At 34.2% G+C, this 23,998-nt stretch overlaps 2 protein-coding genes, 1 long non-coding RNA gene and 1 pseudogene across 3 annotated transcripts; 2 read left to right on the top strand and 2 right to left on the bottom strand.

Annotated features, from left to right (window-relative positions):
• Positions 1–764: 764 nt before the first annotated feature.
• Positions 765–12,063, bottom strand: LOC133881046 (germin-like protein subfamily 1 member 13). The gene is made up of 4 exons (XM_062320010.1): positions 11,865–12,063; positions 10,326–10,406; positions 4,486–4,506; positions 765–1,303 (listed from the first exon to the last, which is right to left on the bottom strand). Exons 1-4 carry the CDS (start codon positions 12,061–12,063, stop codon positions 765–767), a joined length of 840 nt encoding a protein of 279 aa, XP_062175994.1.
• LOC133881935 (uncharacterized) lies at positions 1,906–4,348 on the bottom strand (annotated as a pseudogene).
• LOC133882131 (uncharacterized) lies at positions 4,928–8,744 on the top strand. Its single transcript, XR_009902629.1, has 3 exons — positions 4,928–4,969; positions 7,101–7,198; positions 8,459–8,744. It is a non-coding gene; the product is annotated as an uncharacterized LOC133882131 (long non-coding RNA).
• Positions 12,064–18,731: 6,668 nt separating the features above from the next.
• LOC133882797 (germin-like protein subfamily 1 member 7) lies at positions 18,732–19,681 on the top strand. The gene is made up of 2 exons (XM_062322018.1): positions 18,732–18,912; positions 19,010–19,681. Exons 1-2 carry the CDS (start codon positions 18,783–18,785, stop codon positions 19,549–19,551), a joined length of 672 nt encoding a protein of 223 aa, XP_062178002.1. The 5' UTR covers positions 18,732–18,782; the 3' UTR covers positions 19,552–19,681.
• Positions 19,682–23,998: the final 4,317 nt, after the last annotated feature.

Raw genomic sequence — 23,998 nt, forward strand, 5'->3', positions numbered from 1 at the left:
CTCCGCCGATCTTCATCTTCTTTAACACCCTGCGGTCCCTGCGAACCCCCGAGTCCAGATTCCCTCCTCAGTCCCTTCTTCCTTCTTTCTTCATGAAGCCCTCATCGATTTGGGTCAAATTTGTTTGGGTTTTTTCTTCTTCATGACCAAAAGGTAATTTATCACCGATCAATTTTTCATTTTCATGCATAATTTTTTTGGGCTCTTGACATCCACGGAATTTACTGTATTTTTGTTCTCAGCTCATTTCTTTTTTGTTCCATTACATCCGTGAAATTTGTTTTCTTTTTTCTTGTTCTTGCTACAGAGCCAAAATATATTGTATTTTTGCTTAAAATTTCAAGATTGTAGTGATACCCATGAATTTAGTATACACCCAGTTTTGTACCTGTTAGCAAAATACAGCTGGAGGTCTATAGGCAAAAAGAGAATGGATAATGCATTCCGGTGGGAGGAAAGAATATTGAGAGGGAAGGATAGAGGAACTGGGTTATCTCTAATGAGGGCCAAAAAGAGCTTTGATTTGTTGGGCTTTCAAAGTTCACTTCAATTTTTTTCAATACTTGCCCCTCCTCACAGATCCCTGCCCCTTGCATCCCAACCCCACCCACAACCGCACCGTACTGTTATAGAACATTTTGTGCAGATGACAGGTCCTCTTTAAGGAACCCACAGGGGTGTGGGGCGGGGCCAAAAAAAGGGAAGCCTACCACCCCCCCCCGCGGCCATGTTCACCCCTAATTATGACTTTTTCATATAATTCTCTAATTGAACTGTTTCTCCAGATAATCAATCACTTTCTTGTCCACTTGGAAGGCCTTGGTGAGAACATCCGGATTGATAAGAGGATTGGATCCAAAGACAGCCTTTGCAATGGTGAGCCCAGGATTCTGGTTGCTAAGTCCCGCAAAAGCAACAATATTGGTCTTTCCCACATTAAACTGAAAGTGAAAGAGACCAATGGAAAAGAAGAAGACGTCTCCAGTGTATAGAGTTTTGGTGAAGAGGCGATTATCTGGGTTGGATGTAACAAAGCCAACGACGTATAGAGTATCCTCTACGACTACTAAAATCTCAGTGGCACGAGGATGGGTGTGGGGTGGATTTACACTGTATGGTGCAAAGTCTAAGCGAGCTAAAGATATGCCTAGTGTGTTGAGGCTAGGTTTTTGGTCTACATTCAACAGAGTGACATTTGACCCAAGTGGATTTAAAGTGCTTCTAAGAATGTTTAGCCCCTTGAAGGAAAAATCATTGGCATTGACAAGTTTTGGGTCCTTGCAGAACTTTTCATTCACAAATACTGCACAAAACAAAGTTTGTTAAAGTCACCAGATAGACACTTTGTAATAAAGGTTTATAACATGTGATGAAAAAATTAAAAAGGCCCATTTAAGTTAGTCTTCCTAGCATAATTACATTGATACGAAGGTCCCAAGGATGAGAAAAAAAAATCCAGATGCATCAAATGACTCGAAAAGAACATAATAATAATAATAATAATAATAATAATAATAATAATAATAATAATAATAATAATAATAATAATAATAATAATAATAATAAGAACAATATTGTGTACATACAAGCCTCAGTGGAAGTGTTAATTGCAACCAGTGGCGGAGCCAGGAATCTATCTTAGTAGGGGCGGAATTAAAATAATAATTTTTTTTTTTTTATATATATATACTAGATTTTTATTATAATACATAAAAGTATGGTAATAACAATTCAAAATATAAATTATAACATAATATATGTATCACAAAAAATGTAGCTATCAAACTTCACAAATATATGCCAAATTGATGTATCAGTTAACATGTAGGCACTAATACAAAAAAAAAAAAAAAAAAAAATACAAAATACAAAATAAAAAACACAAAATACAAAAGTACAAAGTGTCTAAAATTGCATCCTACGCGCCCTTAGAGAAACAAAATCATCAAGTATCAAATCTGAATTGAAACTTTCAGAAATTTCCTTTTCAATGTAGACAACTAAATTATCTGCAAGAAACTCATCCTCCATTTTGTTACGAAGTCTTGTTTTAACAATCTTCATAGCTGAAAACGCCTGTTCAGTAGTCGCCGTAGACACTGGAAGAGTCAAAATAAGACGAATCAATCTATCAATAAGATAGTATATCTCTGATTTTCCTGTCTCTATCAATCCTCGACATAATTCCGCAGTGGAAGACAAGTTTTTTAATTTTGGATGATTAAGCACATCAAGTTCAAAATGCTTCAACTGATATCTCAAATGAATTTTCTCTTGCTCAGAAAAATCAAGAGAGTAGTACTTCTCCACAAGACTACAAATATCATCAATGTTAAAGGATTTATAAGCATCATTTAGATTCAAAGATGAACTAAGTGTCAAAAGTTCTATTGCTCCTTCATCAAATCGACTGTTGAGCTCTTGCAATTGAAAGTCTATAGTAGCATTGAATATGTCAAGATGATAATGATGCTCGACCGTGATGTGATCCCGTTGATGACGACCTCGACCTTCAACATAACGAGCACTCAAATCTGGAATGTCAATTTCAAATTTCTTGGAGAAAGATACTACTTCCTCAAGCAAATTATCCCAATCTTCATCTCTCAATTTTTGGAGGAGTGTTTTTGTACTAGAAACTAGCTTCATAGCATTCAAGATGTCTTGAGATTTTTGCTGTAAATGTTGACAAAGACAATCAGTAGTACCCATGATTTTCATCATCAAATGTAAAATGAATATGAATTTGAAGGATGTAATCATTTTATAAGCAGCATTAGCATCCCCACGTTGAGAGTAAGTAGATCCTCCTTTGATAATATTTTCAAGCACTGAACAAGTAGGACCAAACACCCTTATTAGGCTACAAATAGAATGATAATGAGAACCCCATCGAGAATCACCAGCTCGTTTCAAAGTGCCAATTTGGTTAGCTCCTTTTCCAGTTTCTAGTTCATCAATAGCTATTAAATGTGCGATTTCTGCTGCTTGAGCTGCTTGTAGTTCATCATGACGTTTACATGAAGCACCAACCACATTGATAATGAAATTCAAATTTGAAAAGAACTCATGAACATAAACTACCTCTCGAGATGCAGCAACTAATGCTAATTGCAATCGATGAGCAAAACAATGAACATAGTATGCACAAGGACAATCACTAAGAAATAATGCTTGCAATCCTTTCCATTCACCACGCATATTGCTAGCACCATCATACCCTTGTCCACGAATACTTTGAATATCAAGACAATATCGAGAAAGAACATCAGATATATTATTTTTTAAGGTCAACGCCGATGTATCTTTAACGTGAATAATATCAAAGAAGCGTTCTTGTATAAATCCATCTTTGTCAACAAATCTCAAAACAATAGCCATTTGTTCTCTCTTAGACTCATCTCGTGCCTCATCAACAATAATGCAAAATTTTGATTTACCAATTTCTTCACGAATTGCATCTCGTACCCTCTTTGCCAAGACATGTAAACTCTTTTTGGACATGATGTGAAGTATATTTAGCATTTTGTGGAGCATTTTCTAAAACAACCTTAGCAACATCCTCGTTGTAAATGGAGATAAGTTTTATCAACTCAAGAAAATTGCCACGATTTAATGAATCGGGACTTTCATCATGACCTCTAAGAGCACATCCCTGAGATATTAAATACCAAATAGAATCAATTGAAGTCTTCAATCGCAATCGATTGTTCATTTTTTCTTCTGAAGTTTGCTTATCTATCACCTTATCAATATGTTGAGATTGATTCATCAAAGTGTCACAATACTTAACAGCATTATTATGAGGTGAACATGGCCCATTTCCCATATGGACCAAAAAAGCACAATTCATACCATCATTAACCTTCTTCCAATTACGAAATCCGTCAATAGTAAATGCATTAGCTCCAAACCGTCCCGTTGGCTTTTTACAAAATAGATAACAGGGTAAACAATAAGCAGCATCTTTTGTAGGAGAGTATTCTAACCAAGGAAACATTTTATATCAAGATGATTGAAATCTCCGACGATTTTTTCCTTTTCCTGAAAACGGATATCTAGGACTATCAGGAGGAATGAATCTATATGGACCGTCTTTAAGATAAGCATGTCTAATTTCATCCTGTTGATTAACAGGATATTCCCACATTTGAGGACGTAACCCTGGATCATGTTGTAGGGTAGAAATGTCAACTAACTCAACTTCTTGAAATTCAATTCTTGGCATCTTAGAAGCAACTTGCTCAGGAGCTAAAGTTTGATGATTAGATGTTGAGGAAGACGTTTTAGAATTTGAATCAGCATCTTTTTTCATAAAAAATGCATCAATTGTTTTTGACTTGCTCATGTTGTAATTTAAGAGTTTTTGGAAACCTGAAAATTTATGTGAAGACCAAAGTTTGGTCTTATCCACAGCCACGTGTGTGGCTGTGGATTGTTGTGGAAAACATTACTCTCCCCCTCAATTCCCACGTGTCAGCCCACCCCCCTTTCTTTTTTTCTCTTCTTTCTTTCTTCCCTGCTTTCCGTCGCACCTAGTCTGAAGCCCTCCATTTCTTCTTTCTTCTTTCTCTTCTGCTATTCTTCTTGCCTGACCCACAGAGATGAGAGACGAGAGAGTGAGATGGAGTGATTCAGGGAGATTGAGAAGGAAAGAGAGACAGTGAGACGCGGAGATGGAGACCCGATCAGTGGGTCGTTGTCAGTGGGTCGGCGACGGTGGAACCAAACGACGCCGACGACGGCGACTCGATTCCCGGTGGCCAGAAGCCGATTTCCGGTGAGCTAAGGAGCTCCGGCGAAACCCAGGAGCTGAACCACGAAGACCCGTTAATCTGAGCAACCCGTGACCGCCAGACCCGAAGCCTAGACCCGTGACCCGAGACCCATGAAACCCGACCATCTGTGAGCAGTTTCCGGCGACTTCCAGTGGCGTTCTCCGGCGGATTTATTGAGGAAAATCCCCAAGGTGTAAATCCTATAATTTTGTGGAATAATTTGTGAATTTTTGAATTAGGGTTTGATAATTTTGGGGGTTTTCTATGATTGTGTCGACAGTGGCTATGGGTATTGAATTGAGTGTTGTAGATTTGAGTGTTGATTTAGAGTTTATGTATGTTTAATATGCTAAGGTTGGGTGGCTTGTTTAGTTTGATTGTATAATGCTTTGGGTTGTGGATTTAGAGTTGGTAATTTTGAAGATGTAATTTAGGGTTTTTGGATGATGTTGAAGGGGATGGCTGAATGGGTTCGAATTTATGGTATGGGTTTTCATAGAATTGATTTGGGTTATCTTTAGAGTTTGATTTATAGGTTGAAATCTAGGGTTCATGTGGGGGTTTATTTGAGTTGGTTTGTGATTTTGGTTATAGATGGCTATGATTATATGATATTTGTGTTGGATTAATGATTTGAATCTTAAAAGGTTTTGTTGATCTCCTTGTTGTGATTGTGTGGAGTTTTGATTGGTTCTCTTGGGGTCTTTGACTTCCGATTGTTTAATTGAGTGTTTTGATTATGTCTTGAGGCTTTTATTTAGTAAGAAGTTAAATTTGAACTTATAATGGATTGGTTGTGAGGACTTTACCTTAACTTGGGTATGTGGTTATTGGAGGATATAGATTGCTAGTTATTTGATAAATTGTAGATGGTGGTGGTGTGATGGATGATTTGATGATGTCAATGGTTTATGTTTACTTGTTAGAGATGGAGTTTAATGTTGGATTGGTGTGATTAGTGTTTTGGGTTGATTTGGCAACTCTTAATTCCAATGGGTTTGATGTGAAGGTGGTTGTGATTTTTAAGAATAGATTGTTGATGGTTGATTGAAGAAGAATTCGAAGTGGAATTGAGGTAGTGTTGTATTAGAGGACCGAAAGGTTGGAGTTGTTTTAATAATTAAGGCTCCTTTTGGCTAGGAGACTCTATGTGGATGAAGGTTTTAGTGTGGGTTGATCCTTTGACATGGTTGTGGCTATTGGAAATTGTTTGTGAACAAGTGAATGTTAAGAATGGTAATCTTAAATAGGAAATAAATATAGGGGTAATACAATGAATAAGCATCAAGATTGGACACAAGGTATAATATTGCAATACGAGTTGATAGTTTAGTTTGATTAAATCATTATGGTTACATAGTCTAGAGGATGCCTACATTTAGTTAAAAGGATAAAGTAGTAAATATAATAGTAATTGTATTTAATGGTTAAAGAAACGGAATAAATTACAAACCTAGAGCCTAAGAACAATACTTGGCTTTAGTTAATAAATATACTACCATATGTAATTGTAATCTAATCTAATGAGAATTACCAAATTAATATGTTAAATAAGGTAAGGGTTATATAATCAAAATTACTTAGATGGCTAGTAATTAATAAAGAGTGAGTATTAAATATAGCGGTTAAGACAAGAAGAACAAAGAGTTGTAAATTACCCAAATAACCTTAAGTTGATAAGTATAAGTTAGTAGGCTTATAGAAACACATAAATAGGTTCCGATTTATTTAGTTATGCGATTAAATGGTTAATGCACCTATCCAAGTATTATGGAATACCCAAGTGTATTGGGGTTGTGCTTGGCATTAATAAGCATCATATACATATATGTCTATGTACACATATAGACCGAATACACTTAGTTAGCCTAAGTGGATAAACAAACTATAAGACTTGATAGCTAATATGATAATAAGGCAACTAAGTACCTAACCCACCTATCCATGTATACTAAGTATTTTAGTGTATCATTGGTTAGGTTTAAGTGTTGTATGTGTACATGTATATATGTATATGTACATATGCATATATATGAGTCCAAAATATATTGCTAACTTGGTAAATAAAACAAGCGGCCATAAAAAGGGTTATGAATAATAACGTTAAACAACAAAGATAAATGCACTAGTAAAAATAGTAAATGCATTATGTAGTAATAAACAAGATAAGATGTGGACCTATAATCAATGATTGACCTAATAATAGTTTAAGGTACCTAGCTAGCTTTAGAAGCGAGTGATGTGACGTGGGAGCAAGCGGGTAGTTTCTGTGTCATAGAGTTTAGGTTCAATAGCATAGTCTAATGTTACTAATATTTGCAGGATTGTGTTGTAATTGGAGACTTCAATGGTTCTCCAAGGTAGAGTTCGAGTAATTGGAATCCAGTGGGAGTTCGAGTCAGGAGTCTAATGCAGCCAAGGTGGGTATTCCACTCACTGAGAAAATATATATTTTTATATGTATTGGATTGATAAGAATATATATGTTGTTTATGAAACCGAACCAACCATATGATGAAATGTATGTTTTGAGATGATTTGTTTAGTTTCGATTATGTTCAAATATTATTAATGATGTTTAAGAATTGATGCATGAGGGAAAGGTGTTAATTGATTTAAAGTGTTTGAGTATGTTTTGCGGTTGAGATTTAAATTATGCAAATTGTTTGAGAACATGTCATGTTGAAACTGCGTAGATTTGATAAAGAAACTAAGTTTTGAATGATTTCAAAGTGTTGGGTAAAATGCTGGATTTGTTTAGTTTTAAAAGGATGTGATTTAACAACTGCATGATTTCAGCGTGACACAGTAGGAAATATATACTGGTCAAGCACGGAACATTGAGCATGTAGTATAGAGCATACATATCAGAGTAACAGTATCAGCACATTGAGGCAGTATCAGCAACACATTGAGGCATGCATAGCATATATAGCATTGTTTTGTGAGAGATGTTTTTATGTTATGAGTAGTTTTGCTAGACGTATTGGTATGCATAAGAGTCTTCATGAAAAGATCTTATGTATATTTTTATCGGATGGTCACATGTGTTAATAGCATACATTGAACTTGAAAGTACATGGATACATGACTACCCAGGTGCGAGTAATGGCATGTCTATGAGTAGGAAGGTTGACTGTTCTTGTTCATCAGGAAAGACGTGTTAGCATGATTGAGTTTAACTCTAGTGCTCTCATGATCTACTGACGTCAAGGCACGAAACTGGAATACGATTAGAGATGGTGTTGCGAGTGTTTTGTTGAAGGATGTTATCCTAGTATGGAAGATTAAGATGCCATGTTCTTTGCTTAAGACTTGTGTGTATACGTGATATCTGTGATGGAGTGATCGTGTGCACATATGTCCAAGCGACCGGTGAAAAGTATTATTATAGAGGGGTTTATATGTAGAAACTTCCAAGGAGGGATGTCTGGAACTTCTACATGTTTTCACCGCTATATAGTATGTTTTAAATGATTTCTGAATAGTCGGTGTTTGCTGCATTAGCTGTTGGTAAATTGTGGCTAATATAGTGCTCGCACGACTAAAATAATATAAAGGTTGGTTCTTTGTGAAAACTCAGTTAGTCTTATACCACTGAGGTCTTAGTATGAGGTATACTAAGGCGGTGAACTCATAATTTCACCTATGCGGATGTGGATACCACCACAACCGTGTAGATGATGTTTCTTTGGCTGCAGGTACTTCGGTATAGTCGATGGGTCGGTAGCAGTGTGCTTGGGATATTATGACTGAAGCTCGCCGCGACAGTTGTAATTGTCGGACCACGGGTTGTCCACTATTTTATAGGTTTGGTATGGCTTGTGACGTTTGTGTCACTTATTCTTTGTTAAGCCATTATTGTTATAGTGTTAATAAGACTCAAACAGATAGATGTTAAATGGCTCTTTGTTGTAATTAATTTGTGATAGATGTATAAGTTGTAATTTCCGCTATTCAGATTTATGTTTTCTGCTGCATAGGTAGATGTATGTTATACTCTGATTATCAGGTACATGTTATGGGGCATGTGCCATATGTTGGCTTTGCGACATATCGTCATGCCACTGTGAGGACTCGTTTTAGGTTTGTATATAAAAAAAAAAAAAAAAAAAAAAAAAAAAAAAAAAAAAAAACGGGTCGTCACAATTTATTTATCTATTAGTATTAAGACTTTTCACACTAAACAACTAATGGCCTAATGACACATACTCTAATGAGATTCTAATAAAATTATTAGCATATTCTGATAGCTATTAATCTAACAAATTAACAAACAATAGCAAATAACATACCTGAGAGTGGCAAAAATTCTACTGAAACTTGTCACTTGGCCAGTTGAACCAATCCCAAAGTATAAAGAAAACCTTATAAAAATAAAAATAAAAAATGACAATGCTGTTCTCATCAGAATAATAAATAAAAAACTATAATAAAAAAGATGAGTCAATAAAATTATATATGCTTCAAATTGCAATTTGCAATGACCGTAAGTAATAAAGAAAAGCAATACAAAGAAAATTGACTTAATAAAAAAAAGAAAAAGAAAAAAAATGCGGTTGTGGGCCTGACAAGTCACATGACTCACATTGCAACAATTCAAAAAAAAAAAAAAAACCTGAAAAGAAGTCAACAAAACAAAAAGGCAAAAAAAATAAATCTGAAAAGTCAATAAATTAACAAAACAAAACAAAAAAAATTAAAAATAATAATTGAAAAGTTAGAGAAGTCAACAAAATAAAAAGAAAAAAAAATATGAAAAGTTAGATAAGTCAACAAAAAGAAAAAAAAAAAAAAAATCCTGAAAAGGCAACGTTGAAAAGTCAAGATAAGTTGGAAAAACAAAAGAAAAAAAGGAAAGAAAGAAAATCAACAAAACAGAAAGAAAGAAAGAAAGAAAAAAATAAAAAATAAAAATCTGGTAACGTTGAAAAGTCGTGAACCTCTCAACCACATATTTCGCCCCTTATCTAGTTATCTTGAAAGAAAAAAGCAAATGAAAGAAAATCTGCAGTCTATTATTCGTCTCATCCACTATGCGTCTATGCCCATTGCCCAGTACTAGAAAAGAAAAGAAAAAAAGGTAGATGGCTTGCTTAGTGCTTACCATGCGAGATATTGCCGACTGCAGTTTGCCGAGGAGCGAGGAGGTGGTGCAGATGCCGAAGGTCAGAGAAGAAGATTTGTATTATTGGCTTAATGGCTTCTTATGGTTGGCTTTTGCAGATTGGTATTTTTTTTTTCCACAAAATTGTTCGTTCGACCGTTCCTCTTCCTGAGCAAGTGAGAATTTAATGATTGTTGTTGGTTTTTTTTTTTTTTTTTTTTGATAAAATTTTCTTTGACGGTTGGTTTTTCCATGTAAATGTTATTTATTTTTATTTTTATTTTTTTCCGTTTGTTATCAGCAGGAGGGGCGGGCTAGCATCAACAATTTTTTTTTCTTCTTTTTAATGTAATGTTTTTTAAAAATATCTGTAAAAAAAAAATTTCTCAGCCATTTAGGGGGGGCGGGCGCCCCTGCCCGCCCCCCTTTGTCTCCGCCACTGATTGCAACACAGAAGTCTTGCAGCGGAGCAGGGTCATAGGCAGAGGCATTGGAGCATGCCAAAGCCATGAGTGCCAAAGCTACAACAAGGTAATTAGGAACCCCTTAACTTTCATCGGGCCTAATTGTGGCCGGTTATAATTCCTAACTTCTGTATTCTTTGATAATTCTTGGTTTTATGAGGAGTGAGAGATGCTGCGTGGGAACTTGTCTATTTATAGCCAGGAGTCAATGAAGCAGTGTATCTTTTCACTGACCTTTTGAGTTCTTAACCTTTCTGCTTCGACAGACTAATAACAACCTTACATCACCAACCTAATCACTAAGTAGGTGTAACAGTTGATAGGTCTTTCACTAATTTATATGGATATTTCACATTTAACAATGCCTACGAACATCTAGTTTCAGCTAATGCGCTAGAGAATTCTAACTAAACATTGTTATGGAACCCGACATTTGGTAAGGTTGCCAAATAGGTGGGAATCACATGCAGTTGCCATTGCACGTTTGTTTATTGAAAGGTCAGATTCTTCGAATTATTGTACCAAAACCTATCGTTTTTATTATGCATGATTCTATCCTACATTATGTAGGCACGTAACTTTGTCTGACAGGAATGGTTACATACACATATTGGACAGGCTTTTCAACCAAATTCCTCAGGATGTACACTCACAGGCTAGTTTGGAATTGAAAAACCTACTTAATTGGTACATTGACCGACATTGGCTTTAAATAGGAGTTTTTATTAGTTTTTATTTCTCTACTGCTTGGACAACTATCCTTTTCCATTTCATCTTTTGATTATCTTAGAGGTGTGCTATGAACCTTCAATTTTCACCTTGTTGATAAGTCAAGGAGGTTGGCCGCTTTTCTGAGCTTCAAACGCATAGAGCCCGTATTCAAGCTTAAAGGAATACATAGATAATTTGTTTTAAAGCACATTAAAATATTCTAAAAATTACATTGTATTGTTTTTTTTAAAATGACGTTAAAAAAAATATTCATGTCGTTTCTTTTAAAGGATATGAAAACATACTAAAAAATGTGTCATTAATTACACAGTACATAGTGAAGTAAAATTAAGAATTCACGTCATTTATTATAGAAAAACGACGTGAATATTTTATGAGATTTCGAACGGAAAGGGTATTTCCCTAAAATTTTGCTTGTTCCCTAGCTCTCTCTCTCTTCGAAGCACCCATGCCCCTTCGACAGCTCCCCCCTCGTCAACGTTGTCGCCCAACTGAGACAGTTTCCGGTATGATAACTTGTTGGACTCTGATTGGTAGCTGTGAATTAAGGAACTCGGTTCTACTTCCTCTAGGTCTGGTTGTTTCATTTCTTGTAATGATTGTATGCTATTTTGGAGGGACAATAAGAAGTTATGATATGTACAATGTGTTGAAAATCAAAGTGGAAGGAAGAAATTAGAAATGAAGATGAGTCATCCAGAACATTGAAAAGACGACTGATGAAGTGTTGTGGTGGTTTCTATTGATGCCAAGACTGCAAAAGTTGTTTATGTGACAATATACCTTTGCACGAGGTGGCACGCACACGGGAGCTCAAAAGCCAGGTATTAAGGCATCCGGTAGATGGTAAAACATGGAACTCATTCGATGTGTAACACCTAGACTTTGTATCAGACCCACGCAATGTTAGATTTGGGCAAGCTTCAGATGGATTTAATCCTTTTAGGAACATGAGCACAACCCACAATGCTTGGCCTATCATACTAGTTTGTTATAACTTGCTTCCTTGGTTGTGCACGAAACAAGCGTATTTCATCTTATCCATGATGATTCCAGGCCCAACTTCATCTGGAATGAATATACATGTCCACCTACAACCTCTACTATAAGAATACACTACAAAAATCACTACAAATTGCCACGTGCATTTTGACATGTGTACGACACTGTACATGTGTCAAACGGTTTGCCACGTGCATTTTGACACGCGTGAGACGCGTGTCAGATGTGGAAGTCATTAACTGCACATTTTGACACGTGTATTTGCATACACGTGTCAGATTTGACACATGTATGAAAATACACGTGTCAAACCGTTTTGACACATGTATTGAGGTACACGTGTCAAACGGTTTGACACGTGTATTTGCAATATTCGTGTCAAAACGGTTTGACACGTGTATTTTCATACACATGTCAAATCTGACACGTGTATTAAAATACACGTGTCAAACCGTTTTGACACGAGTATTTTAATACACGTGTCAAATCTGACACGTGTATCTAATACTCGTGTCAAAACGGTTTGACACGTGTATCTCAATACACGTGTCAAACCGATTTTTTTTTAAAAAAATATTCCAAATTGAATTTTTTATTTAAATAAATTTTTAATTTAATTATTTAATTGTATTTTTAAATTAAATTAAAAATACAATTAAATAATTAAATAAAAAATTCAATTTGGAATTTTTTTTCAATTTAATTTTTTTATTGTTTTTCAAAATTTATTTGGGTTAATTTATTTTTTATTTTTATTTTTTTCAAGTTTTATTATTTCCGACCACAAATAACGCAATATTTATTTTACCCAAAAACAGTACAAAATCATATTACACAAACCAATAGTTAATAACGTATTCGTTAACTACGCAAATATTTACGAACAAAAAATAATTACACAAAATATCTACAAATCTGAAGGGTGTCTCTGCGAATCACGAGGTACCGTCCCAGGCGTTTAGGGTTTAGGGTTTACGGTTTAAGGTTTGGGGTTAGGGTTTTTGTTTTGTTTTAAGGGTTTAAGGTTCTTTTTTTAAAAAACAAAAACAAATATGGGTTTAGGGTGTTTTTTTTTTCCTTATAGGTTTAGGGTTTAGGGTTAGGGTTTTTTTTTTTTTTTTTTCGTTATAGGTTTAGGGTTTTCGTATTTTTTTAGGGTTTACGGTTTACGGTTTAAGGTTTAGGGTTAGGATTTAGTTTTTTTCTTAAGGGTTTAGAGTTTTTGTTTTGTTTTTAGGGTTAGGGTTTTAGTTTTTTCTGAAGGGTTTAGAGTTTTTGTCTTTTTTTTAGGGTTAGGGTTTTTGTTTTGTTTTAAGAGTTTAAGGTTCTTTTTAAAAAAAACAAAAACAAATATTGGTTTAGGTTGTTTTTTTTTTTTAAAAAAAGGGTTTATTGTTACGTGTTTAGGGTTTAGGGCTTAGGGTTAGGGTTTTACGGTTATGAATTTAGTGTTTAGGGTTAGGGTGTTAGGGTTTTTTTTTTAAAAAAATGGTTTAGGGTTAGGGTTAGAGTTTTTGTTTTGTTATAGGATTTGGGCTTTAGGGTTAGGGTTTTGCTTTTTGTAAAGGGTTTAGGATTTAGGGTTTATGGTTAGGGTGTTTTTTTTTTTTTAGGGGTTTAGGGTTAAGGAGCTTGGTTTTTTTTTTTTTTTTTTAAAGGGTTTTTGTTCATAAATTATTTATTTAGGGTCATTTTATGTTTCTCAAATTTTTTTTTTTTAAGCAAATACCAAAAAGGAATAGTACGATATACTTGTTTCAATTTTATTTTAAACAATTCTATAATTTTATTTTAAAAAAGTGATTTTGTATATGAGGACCATTTTGTTGAGTCATTTTGCCATATTTCGGTTTTATAGAATTCCCAAAAACTAAAATATGATAATTGCCGAAAATGATAATAAGAACACAAATTTGTAAATGGTAAAATATATCACCAAAAAACATACAACTGTACGCATGCATATTTTCCATGCATAATAACCAACCACAGAAAAACCAAAAAAATGACACAACAATATATGGTAATACTGGAATGATAAACAATTAAGAAAAATATATAAACAAATACAATGAAATATATGAAATTTATTATAGCCAAAAAATGAAGGAAACAAATTTTGAAAATTACTCATAATCCTGTACTCTGTGCTGTAATATATATGATTCTTGTATTTTTTGTACCTGCATTTTTTGGGAGGAACAAATTAATACTATCAGCAAAAATAAAAAACACAAAAATACAAAAAACAAACTTAACATTATTACACAGAGAGAGAGAGAGAGAGAGAGAGAGAGACGTAGAGATACAGAGAGAGAGGGAGGCAGAGAGGGATAGGGAGAGAGAGAGAGAGAGACATAGAGATACAGAGAGAGAGGCAGAGAGAGATAGGGAGAGAGCGAGAGAGAGAGAGAGAGAGAGAAAGAGATAGAGAGAGAAAGGTAGAGAGAGAGGGAGAGATGGAGCGAGATATTAGAGAGAGAGAGACCGAGAACCGAGCAAAGAGAGGTGGAGAGAGGGCGTCTCACCGGCAGGAAGGGCGGATGCATGGTGGCCGGGAGCTGGCCGGTGCAGCTGTGATGGAGAGGGAGAGAGAGAGAGTGAGAGAGAGAGGGAGAGAGAGAATAGTGATCAGAAATGCGTAGCTTCCTTTAGAAGCTACCCATTTCCGATATATATATATATATATAAGCCGGCATTTGGCCAGGTGGCGCGCGGGAGAACTCCCGCGTAGCTGTCCTGGCCAAACAATTGGGCACTTGTACTGAGTACACGTGTCCAATCCGAGACGTGTATTTAAATACACGTCCCCAATGGGCGACGTGTATTTAAAATACACGTCGCCCATTGTATTTTTGTATTTAATTTTAAGAAAAAATTATATATATATTTATATAATTTAACCACATTAAAAAAAAAAAATACAAACCCATGCAGTCCTAAATGTACGTACCGTACATATAGCTAAACCCTAACCCTAAAATTAAACTCTAACACTTAGTATATATACTATATTGAACCCTAAATAAAAAATAAAAACTAAAACCTAACCATAAAATTAAACCCTAACCCTAAGTGCATAGACTATATATAGCTATAAACTATAATCCTAAGGGTACGTACTATATATAGTCATAAACCCTAACCCTAATTCTCTGTCCAAAAGTATATACTATATATATATATATATATAGCTATAAACCAAAACCCTAAGTATATGTACTATATATATAGCTATAAATCATAATCTTAAGTAGATGTACTATATATATCGGAACAATCTAATTTTGAACTGCTCATGATTTAATATATATATTTAAAAGTGTACAATAATAACACGCGAAAAATATATTGACATTATTATTCATAAAATGTAAAATCAATTAAATTATAACCCATAGCCCTAAGTGTATATATTATATATACCTATAAACCCTAAAACCCTAACCCTAAGTGTATATACTATATATAGCGATAAACCCTAACCCTAAGTATATATACTATATATAGCTATAAACCCTAAACCTAAGTGTATATACTATATATATCAATAAACCCTAACCCTAAGTATATATACTATATATAACTATAAATCCTAAGTTTAAGTATATATACTATATATATCGGAACAATCTAATTTTGAACTGCTAATGATTTAATATATATATATTTAAAAGTGTACAATAATGACACGTGAAAAATATATTGACATTATTATTCATAAAATGTAAAATCAATTAAATTATAACCCATAGCCCTAAGTGTATATATTATATATACCTATAAACCCTAAAACCCTAACCCTAAGTGTATATACTATATATATCGATAAACCATAATCCTAAGTATATATACTATATATAGGTATAAACCTTAACCCTAACCCTAACCCTAACCCTAAGTGTATATACTATATATAGCTATAAACCCTAACCCTAACCCTAAGTGTATGTATTATATATAGCCATAAACCCTAAATGTATGCACTATATAAGGGACTAAACTATAAGTATTTAATTCATTATATAGCGCGGAACCCTTTAAATAATTGCATTTACTATATATAGCCATAAATAGCAAGGTTACTGTATATAGTTTCTAAACCGTTTACATGCATGCATATCTATATATAGTATTAATTATAGGAAAATTTTTTAAATTTTGTTATGTTTTAAATTTTTTTTTTTTGTTTCTAAACGTAGATGGTGTACAAAACTAAACCTTAATTTGAACTATTTGGTTTAATTTTATATATAGCACCAAATTTGTTTAATTATGCATATAGTACAATATGTAAATTAGGTTAGGGTTTACGTACTTATTAGTATACTATATACATATAAATAAGGAACCATAAATTCCAAGTATAGAATTTACATATAGCATATAGCTTTCAAACCTAATTTTATGTGTATAAGCTATGTACACCGTATTTTCACAGATTTGTATGGTTAATAAGATAAGGATTTTTTTTTTTTTTTTTTTTTTTTTTTTCAAAAAATTAACACAACACAATTTTTTTTTTTTTTAATATATATTTGGAAAAAAAATAACAGTTTGACACGTGTAAAAATACACGTGTCCAATTGGACACGCGTATTAAATACACGCGTCCAATTGGACACGTGTATTATTAAACGTGTCCAATTGGACGCGTGTATTTAATACACGCATCCAATTGGACGCGTGTATTTAATACACGCATCCAATTGGACACGTGTATTAAATACACACGTCCAATTGGACGCGTGTATTTTTACACGCGTCCAAATGGATACGTGTAATAATACACGTGTCCAATTGGACACAAGTATTAAATACACGCGTCCAATTGTGAAGATGGTACAATTAGACACGTGTCTCATAAGACACATGTCAAATTGGATGCGTGTCTACAGTAACCGGTACTGTAGACACGCGTCCAATTGTGTGATTTTTTGTAGTGATAATAGGATTTATGGAATCTAGGGGTATAGACTTTTGATATCTCGATGGAAAAGTCTTTTGTGATGCGGTCGGCATTGATATAAATAACTTCTCCGCGTACTCCTTTGTCTGGATGGAGTACCAATCACAACTTGTTTGGATGGCTTAAACAATCACGACTTTTGACAAACTAATCAAAGTCATGCTGGCCCATTAGAAGAGTATCCCTATGATTAATTATCAGCTCAGTAGTTTAAGGGAATTGGGGAACTATTGGAGGGCCCGGTTACTAATGACCTTATAGACAAAATTCCCATAAACGACTATCAACCTAATTGCACAAGAGAATAGGGGGGCTACTAGAGTGCCCGGCTACCAACAACCCTATAGACAAAGTTCCCATAAACGACTATCAGCCCAATCGCTTAAGCCTTAAGGAAATTGGGAGACTACTAGAGGGCTCAGTTACGAACGTGCTCCTAGCAGGCACAACAGAAAAGCCTAGAATGTCTATCGGGCCACAACCCAAATAACCATCAAAGATTTGAGTGGACCCTTGCGAAGATGTAGTGCCCAAAAAATGATTCCTCATTTTGCCAGCTCACCTAACTGCTTGCCCACGCCATATGCCAATTTCAAACAAATTTTGAGAGGAAATATCCACTTCAATAACAACTTATTGGTAAGAATCCCTAAAACCCTAAAAAGGAAGGACAAAGATGATGTCTAATATAAAGAAAGAAATAATATTCACTCAAGTCCGCCTATTTGCCTTACTTGAACTCTGCTAAAATTCCCTCTCCATATATTCAACTAACTTGAGCGTCAGAGTGGTCTCACTAGATACAATCCCAACGAACCCCCTCTACGCTCTTTACTTTCTTGTAGTTTTTCTTTTTGGCGAACAAGGTGTGGTCACTATACTAATTAACAGTGCATTTTGAAATTTGGTATGGACATAACATATGAATTAAGTGGTAGATTGAGAGGACAAAGAGCAATTTGTTTCAAAATGTTCTATTCCAACGTGGCTTTGTTTTCTAATTCCTTGAAAGGAAAGGCTACAGCTAAGATATAAATAATGGACTTCACGTCTGAACAGTAAAATCTTCGATCAGAATTTGATCTTCTTCTTCTTCTTTTTTTTTTTTTTCTTTTTTTTTGGATCAAAGATAGTTAGATCTGTTGTTGTAAATGAAAAACACCAGAAATATTAAATTGCATGAATTTATTTCCCCCAAATACCTACAAACCACTAGTAATGGAAGAGAAAAAAACAAAAAGGAGTAAACAAGAATATAGCAAATGCCTTAGCATGGTACATATATAGTTGTTATCTAGGAAAGGTTTTTCTAGCAGAGCAAAAGAAGAATGCTTCACGAGATAAGATCAAATCATTTGACTTGGAGCGTTTCACGCTGTTTGAACATCCACATTTTCCTTGAATGCATAAAATCATTAAATAATTTCACAACTCGAAACATGATTAATTAATTGCTCGTAATCAAAAGTCATGGCTTACAAGCAAACATTTCCCACCTTAATATTTTAATGGGTCAATATTAATTCCAATATTCCATTAATGGAAGTGGTCGGATTTGGCGCATTTCTAATAAATAATCGATAGCTTACCAAGTCTTAGAGGCTCCATCTAGTGAAAAACATAGACCGGTTCACTGACTCCACGCTATAAATAGAGATGTTCCCACGCAACGTTAACATCTCACACTCCTCACATAACCAAGAATTCAGCAAATACAGAAGCTTGTAACGATGAAAGGGTTTCCTAATTACCTCGTAGCTTTGGCACTCATGGCTTTGGCATGCTCCCAGCTTGCCTCTGCCTTTGACCCTGCTCCTCTGCAAGACTTTTGTGTTGCAGTTAACACTTCCACCGAGGCTGGTATGTACAAATTCTTCTTCTTGGCTTCTTCTTCTTCTTATTATTATTATTATGTTCTTTTGGAGTCATTTGAAGAATCTGGATTTCTTTTGTGCAGTATTTGTGAATGGAAAGTTCTGCAAGGATCCAAAACTTGTCAATGCCAATGATTTCTTCTTTCAAGGACTAAACATTCCTAGGAGCACTGCAAATCAGCTCGGGTCGAATGTCACTCTTTTGAATGTGGACAAAATATTTGGCCTCAATACACTAGGTATATCCTTAGCTCGTATAGACTTTGCACCATACGGCCTAAATCCACCCCATACTCATCCTCGTGCCACAGAGATTTTAGTAGTTTTAGAAGGTACTCTGTTAGTTGGCTTTGTCACATCCAACCCGGATAACCGTCTCATCACCAAAACTCTAAACGCAGGAGACGTATTCGTCTTCCCAATTGGTCTCATTCACTTCCAGTTTAATGTAGGAAAGACCAATGCTGTTGCTTTTGCTGGTCTCGGAAGCCAGAATCCTGGGCTCATTGTCATAGCAAAGAATGTTTTTGGATCCAATCCTCCTATCAATCCGGATGTTCTCACCAAGGCCTTCCAATTGGACAAGAATGTGGTTGAGTCTCTTCAGAAAAAATTCAGTACTTAGAGAATTATATATATGTAATAGCGATAATGATCCGTTTGATGATTTGAATAAGTTTGACATGTTTTCCTTGTTGTAACATCGTAATAATATATAATTATAATGAAATAAAATGGTTGCTTATGCACACTCATATTCGATCTTTTCTGTTCTTTTTTATTTTTAGACGTAGCATGCGTGGTAACTAAAGTAGTAAAAGTGCACAATTAATCTTAACAACATTTTTTACTTTAAAAGAAAAAAAAAAAGAAAAAGAATTCTTAATAACATTTTGAATCCACAAAGCGTTTGAGATATCACTTCTATATAACGTCTTTCGATACATGCCCTTTGCTTCCTCTTTTCTAAAAAAGTAAACTAATAAACATTGAAATAAATGAATAATAAAAAAGAAGCGAGAGCGGATTCAAAAGGTAACTAATAGCAGGTTTAATATCTTTACATAATCTTTAATTACTAGCTTATATCCCTCACTATATGCGTATATTTTTTATTATTATAATTTAATTTTAAGAATACTTAATATTATAATAATTTAAATTATTTACTATAATTTAATCTTTTATAATTTTTTTTTTTTTTTTGGTAATATATCTTAATAAAACTGTCGCTTTGATTCACAAATTTAAAAAGCTTTTCAAATATCATATGATCGCTAACAGACAAACTGAAAGACAAAAGTTGACACAAAATAAAAGCTATTAATTAAGAATATCAAGAGAGGTATGTAAGCATCAAGTAAATTAAAGCTAATTTAAATATATGAATAAAAAACATTTTAATTAACGCATCTGATAAAGGGCTTACATCAAATCTCAAAAAAGACATGATTTGTCACCTCGATCGATCCAAACTCTCTGATTAGCAAAAGCTTAAACAAATAGTCACTTAGAAAAGAGCATTCATCAATAAACATTTTGCTGAAATTTCATCTTAATCCAAAATTTGTAAACTTTTTCTTTTATTTTTGTAAAGCAAATAGAAATAAAATAAACTTGAAGTCTTTGCTGTCATGTGGAAAAATTCCAGGATACCAATCCATTGACCAAAGCTCAATTGGAAAAAGCACCAGAGCTGAATTTAGTGTAATAAAAACGTATTTATTAGTATAATAATTTCCTCAAGATCGAATACAATACCAAGTATTAACTAAAATAAAATTTGAAGTAGTAAGATTTGATCGAATTGAAATTAGTGAAACCAACTCGATCAATCTTATATATATAGTTCAAAGTCAAACATGAGAATCGTACCTAGAAAATTACTTAAAGTGGAAACATTACGTACATAACCCTCCTGAAATTGAGATGTCAGAAAAAAATTTATTGCCCTTTTTATGGACAAAGTAGTCACAGTTTTTAGCGATATTTTAATGAAAATAAATAGACAATTGCTAACGAAGTATTTTTTAGGATAAACTATTAAAAGGAAAACAATCAATTACCTGGATGGGCTTCTTCCATTAATTCTTGTTGTTGAAGAATATTTTGCCACCTTTTTTAAAGCAGCATGCGCCTAAAAAGCGATTGTATATATGCAGTCTTAGGTTACTAGTTGGTGGAGAGACGTGTTCACACTACAATTTTTATTTTTTTATTTTTTATTTTTATTTTTTTTTCACTTGCAGTTAGCCACTTGGATGGGATCATCCACGTGGCTAACTAGCTACTGGCCATGTGTCACAGGCAACGTTGACACAGCGTGGCGAATCAGGATGGTACGTTGGAGGACTTCTCCTCACTCGGCATATATTGAGTTTGTCTAATTGTAGTATTTCAAAGAGAGCTAATCATGTTAGTTGTACGTTCGCTTTGGTTGGAGAAGGAGAAAACAATATGGGACTTCTATATATTGAGTTTGCTTTGGTTATTGGTTGTTTTATTGGCCTACATGAGTGGATCGGACTTCTCTGTCCCTGGTGAGGCTCTAGAAAATCCAAACCCAAAGCGGAATGATATTATTTTTCACAATTCTTTTCAAAAATGTTTAGTCGAAAATATTTTTGAAATTTAATAATAATGAGTATATTTGTAGCTTTTTCAAATGATAATATGAAATTTGTTGTAACGTGCAATGGCTTTCTAACGCTCATCTTATACACTTTGCCTTAACAAGACTGTCCTAATTAAAATTTCCTCTCCATATACACCAACGACTCAATGTGTACTTCATCTGAAATATACTACAATAATCATCTTGTGGCAATTAATGCTTGCTAATTATACGTATCACTATTTATGAATGCACCATTACTAGTTAACTTTAAATCAAGCATCTTGAATAGTAGAAAAGGAATTATAATCCACCATTACTAGTTGACTTTATAATCAAGCATCGTCATATATATATATATATATATATATATATATATATGACTCTAAATTGTGATAATCTAGAGAGTTAATGTACCATGCAAAACCTAGGGTTGGGCTAGTTAACTAACTGGACTCAAAGGCACAGAAAATTACAAGAAATGCCAAGAATAAATAATATAACCCAAGAGAACATTAATCAAAATAAGTTTAAAACTCTCTGCCAAACAAGCACTTATTAAAGATAAGAAAGTAAATACAGAGAGTTCATGTCTATCTCTAACACTAGTCATTCCGGACTCTTACAACTCATTCTCAGCACATCTATAGGGAAGGACAAACAAAAAGAATATTGAGTGAAAAACTGAGTAAACATTAATGCACCTAATCGATTGAAAATGGAGAGAAGCTGCTTCGTTGGAGGCAAGCAGAATTCCTGAGAGAGAGAGAGAGAGAGTTATGAAAAATGGGTTCACGTCGTTTCTAACTGTAAACGACGTTAATATAAAAGTTGTCTTAAATGGCGTCGTTTTAAACAGTTCAAACGACGTGAATCTGATCCTTTTTAAAAGGATGTGAGTAATTCACGCGCGTGATACTTTTTGTTTTTTTATTAAACGACTTAAAAAAAATACAATTCATGCTTCATTTTTTGCTAAAGGAAGTTGAGTACTTAAAAGGACCCGTTTAGCAACTAAAAATTATGGCTTTACGCTACGTGTCGCAATTTTAGGCTACTCTAAAGAAGGATTCGGTTTATATATATATATGGTTAAATATGTTTTTGCCCCCTGTTGTTTAACACTTTTACTTTTTGTTCTCAGTAATTTATTTCGTATCGCAGATGGTACTTTGGTTATGGCGAAAGACGGAGATGGTACCTCCGTTCAAATTTTCGTTCAAAAATTAACGGAAGTACACGTTAACACTTCAAAGAAGCTGACATGTGTAATATGCCTAATTAAAAATTAAAAAAATAAAGATTTGAAAATAATAAAAATTTTAAAAAAATTGAAAGCTTTAAAAAATTGAAAAAAAATAAAATTAGGAGGTGGCTGGTTTACCACCCCAAAGAGAAAATGGGGGTGGTTTCGGCTACCCCCAAGAGCCTCAAGCCTTCCCCATTTGGCCTGAGAGTTGTTTACCCACCCCACAAGGCTAGAGAGAGAGAGAGAGAGAGCAAAAAAAAAAAAAAACAAGAAAAAAAAAAAAAAGAAGGGGGGAGGGGGGGTTAAGGGTTTGGTCCTTGGGGGTGGCCGAATCACCTCCAAGAGCCATAGGGGTGGTTTGACCACCCCCTGACCACCTGGTCTAGGGTGGCCAAACCCAGTCTCAGGCCACACAGGGGTGGTTTCAGCCACCCCGATTTTACTCTTTGGGGGTGGCTCATCAAGGGCCATGGGGGTGCATGGCTTAGGCAACCCTCCTATTTTTATTTTTTATTTTTTTCATTTTTTATTTTTTAATTTTTAAAGCTTTTTTTTTTTTGAAGTTTTTATTATTTTTAATATTTTTTTTAGGCATAAGACGCGTGTTAGCTTCTTAAAGGTGTTGACATGGATTTCCGTCAATTTTTAGACGGAAGTTGAATGAAAGTACCATCTCAATCTTTAGTCATAAACGAGGTACCATCTACAATACAAAATGAACTACATGGGCCGAAAAAAACAAAAAAACAAATAAATAAATAAGAGGAGTTAAACCACAAGTGGTTCAAACGTATTTAATTCATATACATATAAATGATATAATATGATATATGATTACAATTCTTTCCCATGATGTTTGGTCGAAAATATTTTTAAAATTTAAATATAATAAAAATATCAAGGGCTTTTTCGAACGTTGTTATGAAATTTGTTCCGACGCGCAATGGCTTTCGAAATTAAACCTCATCTTCTACACTACATTGCAATGATATATTGGGAAATAAAGGAACACTTATTTGATTAGGTGTTATGTACGTAGGAGAGCTTTTTCTAGAAGAGCAAAAGATTATAAGCTTAATTATCAGAGATAAGATCAAATCATTTGACTTGAGGATTTCACGCTAGCTGTTTCAACATCTACATTTTCCTGGAATTAATGCATAAAATCATTTAATAATTTCACGACTCGAAACATGCATGATTAAGTGC

This window comes from Alnus glutinosa, chromosome 11, assembly GCF_958979055.1.
Source record: "Alnus glutinosa chromosome 11, dhAlnGlut1.1, whole genome shotgun sequence".
NCBI classification, from domain to species: Eukaryota; Viridiplantae; Streptophyta; class Magnoliopsida; order Fagales; family Betulaceae; genus Alnus; species Alnus glutinosa.